General features: G+C 41.3%; 1 protein-coding gene across 1 annotated transcript in view; it reads right to left on the bottom strand.

Annotated features, from left to right (window-relative positions):
* Positions 1-2,182: 2,182 nt before the first annotated feature.
* Positions 2,183-15,175, bottom strand: part of CRHR2 (corticotropin releasing hormone receptor 2) — a 112,723-nt gene continuing 99,730 nt past the window's right edge. Inside the window, exon 12 of the mRNA XM_009880113.1 lies at positions 2,183-2,626. Within this exon, the coding sequence (XP_009878415.1) occupies positions 2,486-2,626 (141 nt within the window). The 3' untranslated portion in view covers positions 2,183-2,485. The remainder of the gene's footprint in view (positions 2,627-15,175) is intronic.

The raw sequence follows: 15,175 nt of genomic DNA, 5'->3' as shown, positions 1-15,175 counted from the left end.
AAGCCACCCACCCTCAAAATAATTTTTTATTGCTCTTCTTGGATGGTCTGAAAACTTGTTTTTACAAGGCTGAGGGTAGAAATTTAAGCTTGATTTTTATCACAGTGCTCTAGAAGAAAATAGGCTGTGGCTGTCAGTACCTCAGGCATGACAGGCTTCAGAAACCTTCCATGGCAAAACAAGTAGAGGTAGCGTATGTGTTAGCATGGCAATCACTTCAAAATTAACATAAGCAGTACCCCATTAATAGTGCACGTCCACCATGCTGGCTGGAAACAGGCTCCAGTGCTGGAAGGACTGAAAATCGCTGCTTCGGACATACAGTAATTGGAAAAAGGATTTTATTTTTTGTGAAAATACACTCCTGGTAGCAACAATCATCTGCAATTTCTGACAGTATCTGCTGCATTGAAAATCCCTTTTTCATCCCAGACTGGCCTAGAGACAGAGCAAACACAGAGGTACTCAATCCCCATATTTCTAACCTGTCCCTTCAAACGCGAAACGCCAGAAGGCTGAGCATCACTACTGTGACGCACGCAATGAAGAAAAGCACTGACACAGTCCTCTCTCATCAGCCACTTTTGTTTCCCAACTAGCATGAAGAGGCTTTGCATCGCTTCGCAGAACTCGGGGCACTGACAGCAGTGAGTGGCACAGGGAGGCACATTTCCAGTCTTATTTGTCCCTCTGCCATGCTGGGATCTATCATTCTAGTTGGCACGCCACATGGATGCTATGTGAAGACTCTTCCCTGCTCCTCCTCTTTGGCAGAGACGATAAGTCTAACTAGACAGAATCTCCAATCTCCCTTCTCCCTCCTCCCTCAGTTATCTCACCGAGGCACATGAATCCAAATGAGAGTTAGGAGGGGGAAGAGTTACAAAATTTTAACTTCTTAATTTAAATTTGCTGTGCATTGCCAATCAGCTCCAAGTTGAATGTGATCGAGCTGTTAGGACAGGATGCCTCCAAAAGCAGGGCATTAATATCAGTGCCTTCCAAGATATTTTCTAGCCCTGTGTAGTCCTGAAAACTAGAGGCAGACCAATTTAAATCTGGAGATTTAAATCCATCTTGTGCTGGAAAGTCCTCTAAAACATACAAAGAAAATTCAGAATAAGCATGTTAAAGCGGAAAGAGCAAATCACTCCAGCACTGGTGAGATACAGGTGATGGAGAATATATTACACAACTTGCTTTTTAATTTCTGCTGTTGCAAAGCCCATTGGATGGAAAGAGAGTGCAGAGAGACAAGGATCCAGTGTAACACCATGAGCTGAGAAGGGAGAGAATTCACCCTGCATTTAAATTCCTCTTGCTCAGATTTTATCATGAGATTGTTCTTCTTATTGACTCATTATCAATCAGGATTTCTTTCCCTGATCTTAAACACAAAACCACTCGCAAAATAGGCGTCCTCTTCCTGTCCAGAGGAAAGAAAATGATACCTGGTTTTATTGAAACCAACCCAGAGTAGTGTTTATTATTGAAAATATACAGTATTTTTGAACATCGCATAAAAAGCCTAGTAGATACAACCGCTCTAGTTCAAAATGCTCAATAGATAATCTTTGTGCAGCATGTAGCACTATCCTCATGATGCAAACATCCTCTTCTCATTATTATTTTACAGTGCTTCCCTTTTATATTTTTTAAACCCAGAAAACATGTTCTGTTGTCCTTCCCCACCCCAATCCTCTTAGCTGAAAAAACCCAAAGACTTTCCAAAGGCTACTTACATTGTGTTGAAAGCGTGGGCCTAAGAGGAATAAGGATATTTTATAGAGCTATCTAGAGATACTGCTGTCCTTTGCCAAATTTTGTGTATGACCAGGACACAGATCTTGCAAGGCAAAGTGCCCTGTGTTAAACAGTCCAGCGATGCCCTGGCAAACTCCCAGTCTATCAAAGGGAGAAACAGGGAAGGTAGATAAATTCAGATTTTTCACACCACCTTTCAGATGCTCTTTTTCTTGCTGCCACATGTTCTCAAATGACAGTCCTGCAGAGAAGAACTTTTTACAAAGAAACAAGAAAGAGACGGGCTATCTATACACCAAACTGTCAAAATCATTGGGAATCAATGTACAGGGTGAGATGGGCAGTATGTTAAAAATAGTCTTTGTTCACCACAATACAGAATGGAAAAAAAAAAAAAAAGAAAGGAAAAAAAAATTGATTGTTCCTGCCAGTGTGCTGTTTTAGACTTCGTATTGTGAACTTCCACAAGGTGCAGTCAGAGTTCAATCTCTTTCTTCTTTGAATCTGTTTCACCACGCCTACTCGAAGAGCTTTTGCCTTGTTGCCTTAAAGGACCATCACAAATATGGGAGATGAGAGTCCACAACAATATGATGGGCACCTCATTGAGAAAGAGAGCAGTGCAGAATAAAGGAACAAAGTTTGAAGAAAGGCGCTCGGGGAGAGTGAAGAAAGAAGAACCCTGAAGGCCACCATGTGGTGCATGTATGTGCAGGGCATATCACACGGCTGCGGTCTGTTTGATGCTATGGAAGCTGATTCGTGTCGGAGACGTGGGGATAGACATGGCACGTGCCACACGCACTCGGAGGGAGTGATGGTCTTGCCAGCGGTGCCATCTTTTCCTAGCAGCAGAACGGACCTGGTAAAAAAAAAAGGAACGAACATGAACATTTAGAATACTCAGATGTCCTCTGTAAAGGGACACTAGGTAGCTCTGAGACAAATGATGATACATGTCAAGCCAGTGAAACATTCAGAGCTTGATTCAGCTGCATAAACACGGGCATCTAGTTTGCTTGATATTGTCCTGGGTACTGCACCATGGGTTTCACCTCGCTCATGTCTCATGTCTGATGTCTTAAATATCCCAGAGCATTTCATATGGCAATAAATGGTTAAGCTTATGCAACTGAATCAAGCTCTCAAGATGGATGCACCTGACAGAGGTCTTAGAGGGACCTATCACAGGGCCTGTAGTTGCACCTGCTTCCCTTGTATATGAAGGGGAATTGCAGATCATCTAACTAAACATTGGTGTCTACAACACAGACACGCTTGACCTAATCCCTGCGACCATCTGGCATAGGCAGCGGAGAGCTACTCTACAGTCAACAGAAGGTCATCCTCAAGCAGATGCTTACAAATAAACCAGATGAATCTTGAACTTTAAGTGCATATTTTGTTGCATGAACCAAAGACAGTGTCCAGGAGCTCTAGCTCAAATACAATGTATACAGGCAAGAGAAAGACAGGTGGTGGGAACCCTAGCCTCAAACACAATGGGAAGGAAAGCTTGAGATACTCCTAACATAGAGTGTAATCAATTCCTGCCAAATCATTGGCATAGAAGACTCAAAGTCAGAAGCTGAAATGAAACATTTAGACCAATTTCTGGATATTCTTGTTAATCTCTGCTTACTGTAGAGACGAGAGAAATTCAGGCCTCTAACCTAGGCAACTAGGTAGACCTACAAAATCAGGTGAGATGAATCTGGGCCCGGCTTCTTGGAGAGTCAATGGGTAATTGTACTCATGACACTTGGAAAGGATGTTGACATTCTGCTGCCAACCTGAAATCCAGCCAACTTTGAAAAAAGCATACATACCACCTCTCTATCAAGCCAGGTGCTCCTTTGCCGAAAACACATTTGTTTAGAAAGTGGGGTTATAAATAATATAATGTAGACATTACACCTCAGCTACTGACCCATAGTTCTCTCCCTGACCAAGAGACAAACAGTCAGTATGGTCAAAGGGTACAATTCATCTCCTCCTAAAGCAGATGTCCAAAGTAGGCCAGATATTGTGGTCAGATGAAAGCTACCTATTTCCTTTGATTAGTTATAAAGTGAGTCCAGACAATTAGCTCTGCTTTAGATGACTGAATTATAAATTTAGCTAAATTTAGAAAATATTGATATCTTACCCTGAATGTTTTTCAGTCTTTAATGTACCTATCTTCACTGCATCCCTCAAAAGTAAAGGAGTGCTGTTATCCCCATTTTACCACCGGCAGGCTAAAGCTTGGGTATTAACAGCAGTGATGTTGTTGTAGAGTAGACCTCAACATGGATCAGCTACCATGGCAACTGTACGACACCCGGGATGGGCTTGCACAGCCTGTGTGAAACCCATGCTGGCACAGCTTCTCAGCTATCAGCACTTGAGGTAGATCAAAGCCATCCTGGGTGCGTCTATAATCATCACTGGGATTGCAGGGAAGATGGTGTTCAAACAAATTGTCCAAAGGTGAACAGCCACTGCTTTTCTCCATTTCTTTTAGAACTCTGGGCCTGTCTTCAGATGCAGTTTGAAGTCTACTCAAAACACAAGGAACACACACTCCCCAACCACACTTCAGACCCAGAGTTATGATGGGCTGACTCAGCTGTGTGCTACTACAGTAGAAGCCAGCCTGGACTGCTGACTTTCACTGTATCATCAAACCGACCTCAGTGGGTCACTGAATCCTCCTGTTAAAACACAAGAAACAGCAGAAAGATGTGTCCTAGTGTTGCACCTTCCTGGATGCCCAATGTTTGCAAACCTATCATGGTTCTAGCTGGAGCGGCAAAGGGATACTCATTTCTGATTCTGGATTTAAGGGTGCATATAATACACACCCAAAGGCAAATGCATGTGCTTGAGTACATACAAGGGTGGGGGGAGACATCTCATCTGAAAGCTTGATACCTAGTCTTGGCCAATCATTTATGCTTTCAATATAGACAATGGAGAAAGAGAGATGATCCCCCTGAGGAGGTGACTTAGATATGTGGAATAAGTAAGTCCTTTCTCCATCTTGCTCCTCTGAGTACAAAACCAGCTTAGCTAAATGTTGCGCACCTAAGGCAAACGGTGTGAGTAACATATCAGAGGGGTAACCAGTGTCCTGAAATTGTCCCATGAAGAACATGGGACTTGCTCTGCAGAGGGATGTTGCTTCTCAAATGCTCATTTCTCCCCAGATGTCACCAGATGCTGAGATACCGTTAGAAAAAGTTTCTTCCCCTTTCTGCTGCAGTGAAATTCACCCTTGTACAGGGAGCCTGTGATTCACTTGAGTCCTTCACAGAGGTGAATTTCTTCATCTCTGGTGCAAAAGCAGAGAATAACCTCTGCATACAGCACAGTCTTGCTAAAGATGTTAATAGCAGACTGGCAGTCCAGTGAATTCAAGTATCCCAGGTACTCCTACAGCAGCATTTCATTGGGTCTCGACATGGGTTTGTCACCTGGTGGGCTTTTTGTGTTTCTGAGCAACTTGTGTGAACAGATACTTACTCAGCCAGTGAAGCCAGATTAGATTTATCATTTGTGCTTCAAACCAATCAAGTCAAAAAGAGTCACCTGGAGATAAAGACGTGAGTCTAAACAAGCAGTTGTCCGAATGGCTTTTATGATACGGTTTGCTTACAAGCTTTGACAGAGGATAAAAGGTAATAACAAAAGTGCTGTCTTCTTGTACAGCTGGAGCCATTCCTAATGGACTGGGCACATGGAAATAGACTCTGCACTTACAGGGGTGAGTGCAAAGCATTTCTTAATGACAGAATAATTCACTGCAATTAGGATGTGACTAGAGCGCAAGCAGAAAAGGTTAAGCTCAAATTTATCTCTTACAACTGAACTCAGAAGCAAATGCCAGCTAAACTTTAGGTCAAGAAAAAAAAAAAAAAGAAATCTGGCTACAACTGCTATAATAACATGTTAAAAAAGACACCATAAAAAGCTATTACACAGCGAAAGAGTAATAGAAAAAAGATAAAGCAAAATAGCAACTTCAAACCCGGTTGTTAATCTCCATGAGAGCAACTATGGACTCAGTACCATGTCCTAGAGTCAGCATTAGCACATCTATGACCTGAAATTAACAGCACTTGCCTGTAAAAGCCCAAAGATTCTACAGGCTATCATCAGTGGTTAAAGCTTAACAATTCTCTCAGGAATACAAATTATCAGCTTCACCTCTATGTAACTTCAGTCGCTTGAGATGACAAAGTTTATCCATGCTGCCGAGCAGAGAGCTCAGTTCTCTGTGTTGACCCTTGGTCTGTCTTTTTCTTGCAAACAGTTACTCTCTCAAAACTACCCTTTTCAGCTCTTTGCACTTTGCGTACTGTGAATAATCACAGCTTCTGAACATGTGATCAAATCAGATTTACCAACATATTTGTGCCTACAGAGTGTGGGCACTGCTCTCAGCAGGATTGCTTTAGAGCAGTCAAGAGAAAAAATTCAGGTGATGGGATGGAGAGAAGTCAGTGGGTGGAAGTTTTTCTTTCCTTATTGGATCACCTAACCGAGGAGTTCTCACTCTTCCAGATCACATATGACAATCACTAAAAACCACATCTGATCATATAAATTGTTAAAAACCTCTCCTCCTCCTCAGAACAACAACAACAAAAAGAATGGAAGAGATGGAGAGGAGGATGAAAAATGCAGAGAAGGTTTGCTTTTGATAAAATAGATGTCAATTTTGTATTGCTATTACTTATGCTAGACAGTGGCTGCTGGCTAATTTCTTGCAGCCATCAATTAGCAATGAGCTGAAGAAAGGGCCTTTCGCAATACTAAAAATCAGTTTTGGGAAGAAATGTCATGTCTCATTAGCAGAGAGGAAGAAAGCTTGATCCATTTACACAGCGTTTAGAACAGAAGGACCCATTCACTATGGGTTTCTTGACGTAATACTAAAATATAAGAGGAGTAATGTAGGTAAAAAGGAAGGGTTTGATAAGAAGAGTAGGATAAAATGAGCTGTCATGGTAATGGAAGCTGGAAGTAAGACTATTGGGACGCCGCCATACCCTGTCCCCAGAGAACATCTCTCACATGTGAGTGGTAACAAGTGAGGTGCAGAGGGACAACTGGTACTCTCTGACTACAGAATAATCACGGTATTCAGTAGTCTGTGACTACATGACCCTAATAAGTTCTTGCTTTGCTCATATGCAACTTTTTACTCCCTTGCTCATATGCAACTTTTTACTCCCAGAAAACCTTAACCAAAGGCAAACGAAATAAATAAAAAAGGTTTATATAGATCTCAATGGCTTTTGAAATAGGATTTTTTTTTTCTCTATGAAAATATATTTCAGTGATGAATTCCTTAAGTTCCACCTACACTTAAGCACCTTTGTGCCATGTTTCAGATCTTTGTGCTGCAGTTGGAGGTAAGTGGAGAATAACTTTGGACTTTAAACATCTTTGGTTATGAATGGCAGTGCAAATTGTGGAAAAGTTGATGAAGATATATTCAATCTTATTGTGAGCTACAGATGAGCAAGAGGGACTTCCAAGCAATGTCCATATCAGCAGGGACTTCCAAGCAATGTCCATATCAGCAAAAAGGAACTGGTTATGCAGACTTTAAATTTCAAGGCACTGGTCTCACTGCATCTGACTGCAGTGTAAAGTGTAAACCACTTCCATGAAGCTCCTGAAGCCCTGACCTCTCTGTGTCCAGCAGGGACATAGGAAAGGCCACAAGGTATTGACAACATTTCGTCAAAAAGAGACAACTAAAAGAGGTCAGTTGAAATCTACCCCCATTTGGGTGAATCATCGCCTATAAATGAAGTTGAGGGAAATCAGCTCTACTGCATATGTGTATGTATTAGACATCTAATGTTAGGGGGATAAATCCCACCCATTACATAACAGAACTTTAATGTAAGGTGATGCCTTACATGATACCTTGAAAGTTTTCCAAAGGGTTAGGGTGTCCCTCAAGGGAGGAGGGAGAGTAAACGCTGGATTTAACAGTAAATGCTGTGAAGAAGCCTATGGGTCAAGCATCTCCAGATCCCTGGAAGGATTAAGTGCAGTCCTGAAGAAGCGAAGAAACAGAACGGCCTAAGCAGAGAGATCACTGGACTGACAGACCTGGGGATCTGCAGATGCAGAATGCTAACACTCTCTGAGAGGTAAGACTGAGTCTTTATCTATTTTTTTTGGTAAATAAAGTACGTCACTAAGCAACTATACATATGTCCTACAGCCGCATCTCACCGTATTGATATGGCTTTACAAGGCTCCTGGTAGAGCCAACCTCTCAGGTTAAAGATGGTCATATTACCATTAAATAAAAAATTGAACCAAACATCTCTATAAATATGTCATTATCAGTGTTTAATCCTCCTAACGTAGGGAAGGGATTTAGTCAAAACAATCCGCGAGGCTCAAAGGGAACAAAAATGAAGCTCAGGTAGAACTCTTTCCACCCCACCCCCCCCAAAACAGCCCACATCACACCACTGTTTTATGTAACACTGTTAAGTTTATTTTTCTCCCTAAAAAAATTAGCCTGCTTAACTGGTCTGCAATTCATTTTTTTGCCAGTCTTTGGCAGCAATTCCATACAACCTGGTAACAAGTGGTAGTTTTGCAGCACTTGCCAGCCTGGGATGTTGAAGTTTTATTTCTGAGATCACAATAGTGCAATTTTGTTATCATATATAACTGTTTGAGAAGCTAGAACAGTTCTGACTAGTTATAAAGATTTGCCACAAATTTTAAGGTGGAAAGAAATGCTGCTCCTTTCTTCTGGGCAACAAAGAACCAGAACTAACCACTAGACAGGGAGCCTATGAATGTAATCAGCCCACCTCAAGCTTCTGTGATTTTGTTGTGGAGTGCTCTGGAGTCACGCTCACAACAGCAGTGGTGTAGTGAAAAGGCAGATAGGGTGGGGAAGGACCCTCAGACCAGTTGCTACCTTTCACCATGCCTGGCCTTCTCATTTTTTCTCTGTCTAGCAGGACCCCAGTCTGAAGAGACCCACTGGAGTCACAGCAACAAAGATGACATTCTACCAGAACACACCTGGATGTGGGAGATGGGTACTGAGAGGAGACTGCAGTCCTATAAGGAACTGCTGCCTGGTGGTGCCAAAGGGAAGGTTTGATCCCTTCAGTTGGCTCTATATTGAGGGCAACTCAGTGCATCCTCAGGGGCATTTAGGAGTAGTACCCATACTCGCACCGTTGGGTACCTTTGCTCAGAAAGCAATCATTGTAGGAGATGGAATTAAACTCCAGCCCTCTAGTCCACCCCCATATTCATATTTATTCAGTGATTTGAAGGAACGCTTAATGCATGCCCTTTGGGTTCAGAATGATTAATGTGAAGTCTGCTTAGATTGATGGGCAGGTGGATGACTAACCATTTAGGTGGTGATTCATAGCTGGCAATTATAATGAATAGCCTCCTAAGATGATCAGATCAAAGTAAGCCACTTTGAGCCTAATAGATTTTGAGAGACAGATGGTGCCCGGGTAAAGGGTCAACACAAAAAAAATCTAAACATATTTATCCTTGCCTTGCACCTTGTTGTGAGAATAATTTACAGGGCCATCTAATGAAGTATCCTATTTTATTCCTCTCTGGTTATGGTTTCTCTTTAAGTCATCTAATTGCTTTCCATTTTAAATGTTAATTCAGAGTCGATTATTGATATTGACCAGATAATACTAGAATCTGAGGCCTGCTTGAGCTAAGAGTTCATGCTTTGCAGGATAATTTCAGACACAGGCCTTGCTGCTTACGTATACTTCCAGGACACAGTTAGAAATGAAGGACGGCCACTTTATTATGGTCATAGGATTAATGAATTATAGGATAATTATGGTTAGAAGGAACCTCAGAAGGCCTCTGGTCCAATGCCATGATTAAAGCAAGTCTAGCATAGAAATTTTATCCAGTTTTGAAATTATGTTGGGGCCTTATCCAGTCATTTTGAGTACACCCAAGGACAGAGATCTCAAAACACCTCTGGGCCTCTCTTCTAGTGCTTAAACATCCTCACTATGATTTTTTTTTCACCACGTTTAATCAGGACTTCCCTTGTTTCCTTCATTCAGTTAGATAGTGGAGACTGCTCTTCTCTGTCCAGCCCTTCATCAAGCACTATCACTTCATAAATTTGGGTAATTACCTTCATTCACAAGCACCCTGTTATGGTACAGCTGTGTTACTATCTCCCATTATGGTCGGTAAGGTTTCCAAGGATCACAGAACATTCTGAGGGATCAGCACTGGTGGTTACTGGAAATGAAATGAATCACCTAATAACAAGGATAGGTGTTGTCTGGAGGCAGGGATCCTTCTTCCATTATTCTGTTTCCATTGTGTCTTTGTTGAGGTAGCAGGAGTGGAGCAAGCCCTACCAGTGAAGTTCACATTCCTCTGGAGATTTACCAGTAGCTGGCTGGAAATATTTTACTTCCTTTTCTGGCAGATGCTGCAGCATCTGAGATTTGACCTCCTCCCTCCAGACTCCAACAAACATAGCCATAAGACCAAAGGTAACACAACTGTACAGGAAGATATATTTGGAATATGAAACGCTATAAACGCATTCTTTCCCTCTCTGAAATACTTTGTTTTCCCTCGGGAGAAAACCATCACTAGCAAGGAGGTCAGGCTGAGAAGGTAGATACCACACTAGAAGCGGAACTGGAGGGAAGATCCATCTTCCTTTAAAGATGCTTTATCTGGAATCAGTCAAAGAGAGAACATAAATGCTGGGAGTGCTGTATCTATTTGCCTGTGAGGAGAAGGTGCATACTAAAAAACTGAAATAAGACCCTGGAGATGAAAATATGAAGAACTCTTAAGTGAGCTGTGAGCCTAGAGATCAACAAAGAGTGATTATCATGCTAGTGAGTGTCACCTCTGCCTTCTGATGTCTTCCTTTGATGCTCTCCTATGAAAAGCCAAAGGTGTTAACTGTCTTCATTGGCCTAATAACAGTGAGCCACTTTTGGTACTGAAACTATGATGAATATTTTTCCTGTGTTTCGTATCATGCAAACAATTACAAGGCTACTCTACATACACCTAAAGACTATAACCTTCACTGAGCCTTTTTTCAGTTTCAGGTCTGGCTGCAACTTGGACGATGTTTTTTTAGCGATGTTTTTATCCAACATTCAGTTCTCAAGATGATTGACAGAAAAATCAAGAGATACCATGCGACATGAATCGCACACCAGACACCCTTTTGAAAGACAGGCTTTAATTAAAAACATGCTGTCAAGTTCAGTTACTGGATTGAATTCATCAGCTTGTACTACAGAGGCTGAAGAGATGATTTAGTGGTTTCTATGGGCCTATACTCTCATCCAAACTTACACAAGGATGAGATATCATGAAAGCATATCCCTGATTATACATTATTAGCTTGTTAAAAGTAAACTGATCTAGGTAGAAAAAAATTTCATCGACTAAAAAAACCTAGATAAAAATTGTCCAACAGGAGTTTTATGGAAATGCATTCTCTTCAGCACAGTTTCAAGCGATTGTATCTATCCTTGTTCCAAAAAACTCCATCTTAAACTTTTTTTTTTTTTTAATCCAGTTTTATATGAAATTAAATTCAGTCTTGTCATCTGTGAGTTGATGGAAAAAAATTTTGAGCATCTTGATTTTTGCAGTCATTGAAAAAGAAGTTCATAACCTACATTCATTCTTTTTAATTGGTATTTAACGTAAATGCATACGTATTTTTCATTATGCCATTTTTAATAACATTTAAAATTCTCAGAAACCTCTCATCCTCAATTTTCTTGGAAGTCCAGAGATGCTCTGTACCACTCAGATTAGATGAATTTTGCATATTTTTGCCCTCTAGTGCACGTAGATTTTCTCTGTATCTAAAAAATACAACTTTTTCTCCATAAAGTCTCTAGACAAAGTAATATGAGTCCAGTGCCAATGGCCTCTCATGCCCATCCATGGTACGCACAGTTTGTTCAAAAGGCTTTCAGAACTTTTCAGAAGCAATAACACACATAAAAAACTTTCAACTTTGTATCTAAATTCCTTCTTCTCCTTAGGTTCACCGGAATAACTTGTGTATAATGTGTTGGCTTGGAAAGACATTGATATTGAAAATCTGAAGGATCATATCTCCAGTAGAAGGGCCCAAATGATACACAATCTATCAAGACCTAGTGAATTGGATTAATCCTCACTGCAGCCAACAAAGATAGTCCAAGGTCTGTGTGAAACATTGTTTGTTGTGGAAATAAGGGAAAGGGAGATGTTTGTATTCCCAGGTCAAATGCCCGCTCCAAAGCATAAGGAAATAAACTCGTCCCATTTGAAATTCTTTGCATGGAATAAAATTTAATAGCTTCATTTTTTCCCTTCAATGATCCCACTGCTGAACTGTCAGACCAAATCACTGCAAAATCAGGACCAAGACCTTTTATGGTGATATCTTGTATTACCAAGGTGCCATCTTCAGTTAGAGCACCGGAGGCACTGCCTTCTCCACTAGAACATCAGATCTATTCAAGCAGCACAATTGTGTAACTCCTCTGATCTGGGGCAAAAGAGCTCATAGGAAGAGAAACACTCTAAGTCATAAGGACATGTTTGTTTAGATCAAGGGAGGCTACAAGATGTTACAGAGAAAAAGGTCCTTTCTGTTTCATTTGGTGAACTTCACAGATAAAACACTGACAAAAAGAGAGAAACTTTTGATGACTTTCATCTGTGATCCATATTGTTTGACTTCTACTACAGACAGCTATTGGAACTTTGTAAGCACTTAGTGGCATCTGTATCTAATATGAAATGGTAGAGATGCAGCTGAGATCCAGGCATTTTTAAAGCTTTAAATTAATGGATTTTCAGGCGTTTTTGCTTGTATCATCATTAAGAGCAGGCCTGGCACTGTGTGGGATGAATAACCTGTTAAAGACTATTACATGCATTTAAAGAAACCAACTGTCATAACTGGAAAACCTGAAGTATTAAAAAACTTCTGAGACAGCAAGTCATCAGCCCATCTATCACTGTGACGGGAACATCAGACTCAATGAAGAGATAATAATTCAACAAGACTTCAGCGATATTTATAAAGATTTCAGGCTACTGAAAGGCTACGACTTACAGGCTGGTTTCCCCTTTTAAAGCAAAATCTGCTGTGGATTTCACTAGGAGTGATGGTACCTCATGTGGATTGAGTGGCATTTCCTTCAACACCTCTTCTAGTATGGATGCCTCTCTGAGAGCAACTGATGCCAGGAGAACGGTATTTTGGAATTTCTATACTTCTGATGTGATGCTGTTCACATTCACTAAGAAATACAGGCTTTTTCATAGCAGATGACTGAGGAAAACAATACGTACTGCAAATCTAACTGAGCAGCAAAACAGTATGGCTTTCACTGCTTAGACACAGAAGTTTACAATAAGAAAACACACTTTTCCTACACTAACAAGCAAGGCCTTCATATATGCTTCAGCTGGCACCATCGGCTGTACAGGCCTCTCACTTCACAAGGAGGCAAGACACAGCATTATTGCAAACTTTTGCAGTATGATGTGATGTGGCCTTCAGGATGTGATCCAGGAAATGTAAGCTCTTTTTAGAATTCTTTATGAGTACGTGGAGATCTAGGGAGGATAGGCACTATCACAAAGGAGAGATTTTATATACTACAAGATGCGTATTTTTTTTCTGGGCAATAAGATTACAAATGCAGAAAGCTCTAAAAATTCACTGAATTTCCTACTTGTTTCTAAGCTGTGAGGAGCTGAAGCTGGAACAGAGCAGGAAATTCCATCCTTGAAAACCTTTATGATACTTCAAAACCACTCCCACAGTACTTTAAGATGAGTCCAAAGCCCATTCACAGTTTTGAAGTAGACAGTGCTGCAGTATCTGAGCGGTTTAGATGCATGGTACATCTCAAAGAAGTAGAGAGTTACCATGATTTAGCCAGTCAAGTGGAAGCTGCACATCAGATGTAAACATACGGCTACAGGGAAGACTTCGCTCACAAATGCGGCTATTTGTAGGTATCTACATGTCAGCGGAGTGTCTAGGCATGCTTTATGGTCAGTGGAGAGCTAGTCCATACTGTCAGTGAAGACTAGAGTTACTCAGGTGAGCAAATGGAGGTTTCTATTGTAGGCTAAGCTGACAACAACAAGATTGTATTGACTGGCTTGAACTAGTGACATAGAGAGCTTGTGCCATTTGAGAAGCCCCATTGTATCCCACTTCGCTTCCCACTGCCCAGTCGGAAGGTATGAATCTTCTACAGATCCTGTATCATATCTGGTAGACCCATGAGGATGCCTCAGATTCTCTATAGCCTCTTAAGCAGCACTAGATATCTATGTTTAGGGAAATTAATTAAGATCACCTAGATCACCCAAGTGATGGTGTCTTAACCTTGAACTGACTCCCACAGAAATGCCCATTCAAACTGTAATAGCAGTGTGATACAGCTGGGAAAAATCACTGTTACGGAAATCATTCCAGATCTGCTAGCAGATTGTTATCAAGGCACAGAAGAAGTACACGAGGTGAATCATCCAGCCTTTCAACAAGCCCCATTATGTCTGAACTCATTTAAGTTACAGGAGACAGGAATTTGGCTGATGGCCTTGGACAGAGAACTTCAGACTGCTGTAGGGAAGGAGATATTTCTCCCACTACAACGCAGCTGGAAGAATCCCAGAACAGCCGAAACAGCGAAAGCCTGGTATGAACAGCCAACGGGTCCCAGCCCAAGTGCACAAAATGGAAGTGCACTGGGGTGATACAAAGTCCTGACTGATGAAATCATGTGGCCCGGGTTCGACCCCTGATGTTCACTGTGGCACCAGTGAAAGAAACAGAGGGGGAAGAAAAAGACAGAAAAAAACCCCTACTGTCCACATGGAAGATTTTCCTTCTGCATTAAGAGTGTGAACCTGATGAATATGACAAGTACTACTGCAGTGCCAGACTTCTGGGGTCTTTAACCTCACCAGATTGTGCAGTACGTTGGCTTACAAGAACCAAGTATGGTCACAAGCAACTCATATATGGCAAGGTTTTGAGGTAACTGTAGTCCCACAGTTAAGGTGCCTGCACTTTTTGGGGAAGACTTCACCTCCCTATTTATTAAGATGCAAACGGAGTGGTCAAAATTCATTGAAGGAAAGTTGGAAAGAAAACTGAGAACACTCTGCTGCCAGAATCTAAAGGTGGCATGTGCCTAACCTGAGAAAGCAGTGCTGCTTCTTGTCAACATCACCTCAGAATTAATGAGGGAGAAGGGAAAGGAAAAAAGGCAAAAAAAAAAAGAAGTAGTGGTGCTTCATTGTCTGAAGTAGAGAAAATGTTGCAGAAGACATGTCCATTCTTTCTCACAGCACCACACAGGGAGCCCACTAT

This window comes from Charadrius vociferus, unplaced genomic scaffold (assembly GCF_000708025.1).
Source record: "Charadrius vociferus isolate BGI_N301 unplaced genomic scaffold, ASM70802v2 scaffold1012, whole genome shotgun sequence".
Lineage (NCBI taxonomy): Eukaryota > Metazoa > Chordata > Aves > Charadriiformes > Charadriidae > Charadrius > Charadrius vociferus.
Note: the sequence above shows the minus strand (reverse complement) of the source record. Positions and strands in the feature narration are given on the sequence as shown.